At 56.1% G+C, this 4,203-nt stretch overlaps 1 protein-coding gene across 1 annotated transcript; it reads left to right on the plus strand.

Annotated features, from left to right (window-relative positions):
• Window positions 1–791: 791 nt before the first annotated feature.
• On the plus strand, window positions 792–1,850 carry LOC309449984 (G-protein coupled receptor 183-like; the record flags this gene model as incomplete). Its single annotated transcript, XM_082072571.1, has 1 exon — window positions 792–1,850. The coding sequence occupies one exon, from the start codon at window positions 792–794 to the stop codon at window positions 1,848–1,850; it is 1,059 nt and encodes a 352-aa protein (XP_081928697.1).
• Between the last annotated feature and the right edge of the window lie 2,353 nt (window positions 1,851–4,203).

The raw sequence follows: 4,203 nt of genomic DNA on the forward strand, positions 1-4,203 counted from the left end.
CGGTGAGCGGCGGGGCTGGGGGGCGCAGCGGCCGCCCGGGCTGGAGCCCCGGCCGGACGGGAGGAGCGGGGCGGTACGGGCGGGACGGGACGCACACCCGAGAGCTGCTGCAGCCCCGGGGAAGCGGGGGATCCCGCTGTCCCCGGGCAGGCGTGGGGCGCAGATCTGTAGCCCAAAGCGGGGTGAGCGGCGGGAGGGCGTCCGAGACGTGGGGGTTTAGTGCCGGGGTACTCCCCGCTTCAGAGGGGAGTGGGATTTTGGGGGAAGGCTGGGAGTTTTCCTCTCTGTATTTCTTCAGTTTTGTTTCTGCTCTGGTCCCAGCCCGAGGGTTGCACAGGTGCTCCTTGTCACCTCTCTGCCCACCCCCCCGACCCGGGGCATTTTCTCAATGAAGCTCCCCAGTCCCTCTACAGTGATGAATAAATGAAATTACTGCCACCGGATGAGTGTGGGACCTTGTTTGTGTGACAGGTGATTCCTCCTCCCAGCCACTTGTCCTTCCTGGTATTGATTGATCTTGCAAAAAAGACGAAAAATAAGAGGAGCTGGTGACAAGAAGACAACAATGAGTCACAGCCTTTGTTGAGATGTTTGTACCGAAATCACAAGAGATGCATTTTTCCAAATGACTCGAGCTGTGTGCTGCCAGGGGGGTGGCAGGGAGCAGGGGACAGGCTTTTGGCTTCATGACAAGGGCCCTACTGGTGCTGCTCCGAGTATTGATAAGCTGCAAGTTTCATGTCTGTTCTTCTTCCAAGGGAGACAGTGAGAGATCGCGAGGCACCACGGAAATGGCTGTTGCAGAGGCTGTCTTCCCACCCGCCAACCTCACCTCTGGCAACCAGAGCAGCTGCAACGTGCACAACCACCACTTCTCCACCAAAGTCATCTTCTCCCTTTTCTACACTGTCCTGCTGGTGTTTGGTGCCTGTGGGAACACCCTGGCCCTCTGCATCACCTTCCAGCGCAGGAAGAAGAAACTCAACTCCACTGACCTCTACCTGGTGAACCTGGCCCTCTCTGACGCCCTCTTCACCCTGGCACTGCCAGGCAGGATCGCCTACTACATCCTGGAGTTCGACTGGCCCTTCGGGGACTGGTTCTGCCGGGCCACAGCCTTCATCTTCTACATGAACACCTATGTGGGCATCTACTTCATGACCTGCGTGAGCGTGGACCGCTACATCGCCGTGGTGCGCACCAGGCACCCTGGCAGGATCCGCAAGATGAGCCGTGCCAGGGGCGTCTGCGTCCTCATCTGGTCCTTGGTTTTCCTGCAGACGGCACCGCTGCTTCTGCGGCCCATGACTCGGAGGATGGGGGACAAGCTGACTTGCATGGAGTATTTCAACTTTGAGGAGATTCCCAAGCTGCCCTACCTGCTCCTGGGGGCCTGCGTGCTTGGCTTCTTCCTGCCTGTGGGCATCATCTTGGTGTGCTATGTGAGGATCAACCTCAAGCTCTGCCAGACGGCCAAGGAGAATCCGCTGACAGTGAAGAATGGGCACCACCGCCGAGCCTTCACTGTCATCCTGGTGGTGCTGCTGGCCGTCCTGCTCTGTTTCAGTCCCTACCACCTCAACATCGTCCAGTTCATGGTCAGGAAGATCCTCTACCACCCATCCTGCCGCGAACAGCAAGCCTTCAAGATGTCCCTGCAAGTCACTGTGGCATTCATGAACCTCAACTGCTGCATCGACCCCATCATCTACTTCTTTGCCTTCCGGGGCTACAAGCGGAGGCTGCTCCGCATCTTCAGGAACAGCGGCTCAATGGGCACCTCCTCCACTGCCAAGACCCACTCCGAGAGCAACAGCAACAGCCAGCCACCCGGCTCTGTCTCTGTCTAGTGGTGAAACCCTCTCCCTTTTGCTCTGGCCTGCAGCTTATGGACCATCCCTGCTGGCAGGAGCTGGAGCCGGGCAGCAGAGCAGGAGAGCAGGACCAGCCCCTGACAGGCTTCATCACTCCCCCGCCTGGAGCTGGGGGCTCCCACAAAGCCAGCCCTGCTGGGACACACCCCTGCCTGGCTCCACACACCTGGCTCTGTGCTCAGCACTGCTGGACTCGCCATCCTGGAGCACAGAGATGCCCACTTTCATCCCAACCCCAGTGGAGGCAGCTCGTGCAACCCTTCTGCCTGGCAAACACAGTTGGAGGTTTCCCAGCACCACACCATGCTGCCCTCCCATGCCTGCCCTGCATCCCCTGTGGGGCTGGAGGGTGCTGGTAACTACCACGGCTGTCCCTGCCTCTCCGCTCGCTTCCCCTGCACTGCCCCTGGAGCGCTGGGGCAGCTTCCCCACAAGGTTCAGGGCAGCCGGCATAGAGCACACAAACTCAGGGCATTTCAGGAAAAGGCTGGGATGTTATTTCCATGCCGAAAGTCTCTGACAGCTCCTTCCCCGCATGGACAAACAGCAGCTCTGCTCTCTCCCCACCCAGCATCCCACTCTTGCACCACAGCGTTGCACGGGGCGAGCAGTAAGTACGATGTGCATGGGAGCTGCCGGAAAAACCCTTCTTCAAAGGAGAGGGGCGAGGCTGTGAATGTGCAGAGCTTCCAGGAGTGCTGCCGCCCTCGTCTGTCGCTTGGGCGGCTGCTCCTTCCTCAGGGTGCCCTTCCTCGCAGCTCACGTGCTGTGGTCACCCCAGGACCCGCTGCCAGGAAGGGGATGCTGAGGCTGGCCTGGCTCCCGGCTTGGCTGTAAGGCTGCAAACCTGCCCCGTGGGTGCTCACTGGGGAAACCTTCCCACCACTCCGTGACCTGAAGGGAGCGAAGGAGACAAGCGGATGAGGTCTGGGGGTGGCCCTATGTGACCCTGACCGACCTCTGCTTGAACCTGACGCCCTGAGGAGTTATGTGTGACTATTGCCAGAATGGGAGGAGGAGCCTTGAGACATCGGTCCCCGTCGACATCCGAGCCTGTGTGACAAGGACAAAGGCGTGGGGAGAAAGGACCTCCTCGGCTTTTTTCTGAAGTTGCTGGACTACAATAAAAAAACCCCACAAACCACAAGTGGGATTTCACAGGTCCTGGGACAGCTGGTCTCCTATTTGAGGTTGGCAGGGACAGAGACACGTGCAGAAAGAGGGGAAAAAAAGCAGCTTTGTTTTGCTGAAATGTAAACCTGAAGATGTTTCATTAATGGATGCTTTTGATTAATGCAAATCATTCTTTAAGGTAATAACATTTCTTTGTGGCTAGAAAGTTAATAATAGTCATGCGCAGCCCTTTATTTTTTAAATGCGCACGAATGAGCTTTTGGATGATGATGGTTTTAGATGGTTTTACTTAATGGTACGGGCAACTGTAGCATCCTGAAGGCTGACTAAGAAGGATGCCTAAAATAATTCAGGTGGGAAAAGGACTCTAGTAGCTCCTTTCAGAAGGCTATCTGAGCCCCCCTCAAAGCAGGTCTAACCTCACTGCTAGCCTGCAGAGAGCCTATTGCAATGGGCAAGGAAGAGCTGGTATGGAACAAAATAAGGATATAAATGGTCTGAACACCCTAAAGGAGCCTGTCTGGGTTGGTAGTTGCCATAGAGCTATGCTGCCCTGTTAACTTGTCAAAGAAGCGTTGGCTGCACGGGACCTCTCAACATCACCTCATCCAACAGCTAAAGCAGGAGCATGGCTGGCACCATGTTATGTTTGCCATGTCTTGGAAACCTCAGGCAATGAGGCTCCCCTCGCTGAAGTAGTGGTTCCTGTGCTGCATCCCCCTCCGGATGGAAATGTTTTCCCCACTGTCCAGTCTGAAGCTCCCCATCCACAGCTGGTGGCCACCATCCCTAACATCACCTACTCATGCTAAGGAGAGCTCGGCTCTCTCATCTTTCTAACTCAAATTCCCGTATGACTGTGGCAGGGGCTGCCAGGAGAGCAGTGGTACATAGATGTTGATCTCAACGAGCCCCCCACATGAACATCAGAGCACAGGTCTGCAGCAGCGGCCACCCCTTCTTCTCAAGACCAAGGCATTGAGGTGTTTTGCTAGGCTGGAGCCACGGCTAAGGCAAAGGCGTATCTGTGACAAAGCCTCAGCAAGAGGCGTAGTATAAACACAGCCTTGTTTGTCCTTTATTGGGCTCTGTTTGTCTCCAAAGTATTTTATTAATAAAGGTATCCCTACTTACCGTCCTCAGTGACACCTTTTGGAGAAGGACAACAGTGAATAGTTGCGTGTAGTGCTGCAAA

The sequence above is a fragment of the Streptopelia decaocto genome, assembly GCF_964273445.1.
Source record: "Streptopelia decaocto genome assembly, chromosome: 1".
NCBI lineage: Eukaryota > Metazoa > Chordata > Aves > Columbiformes > Columbidae > Streptopelia > Streptopelia decaocto.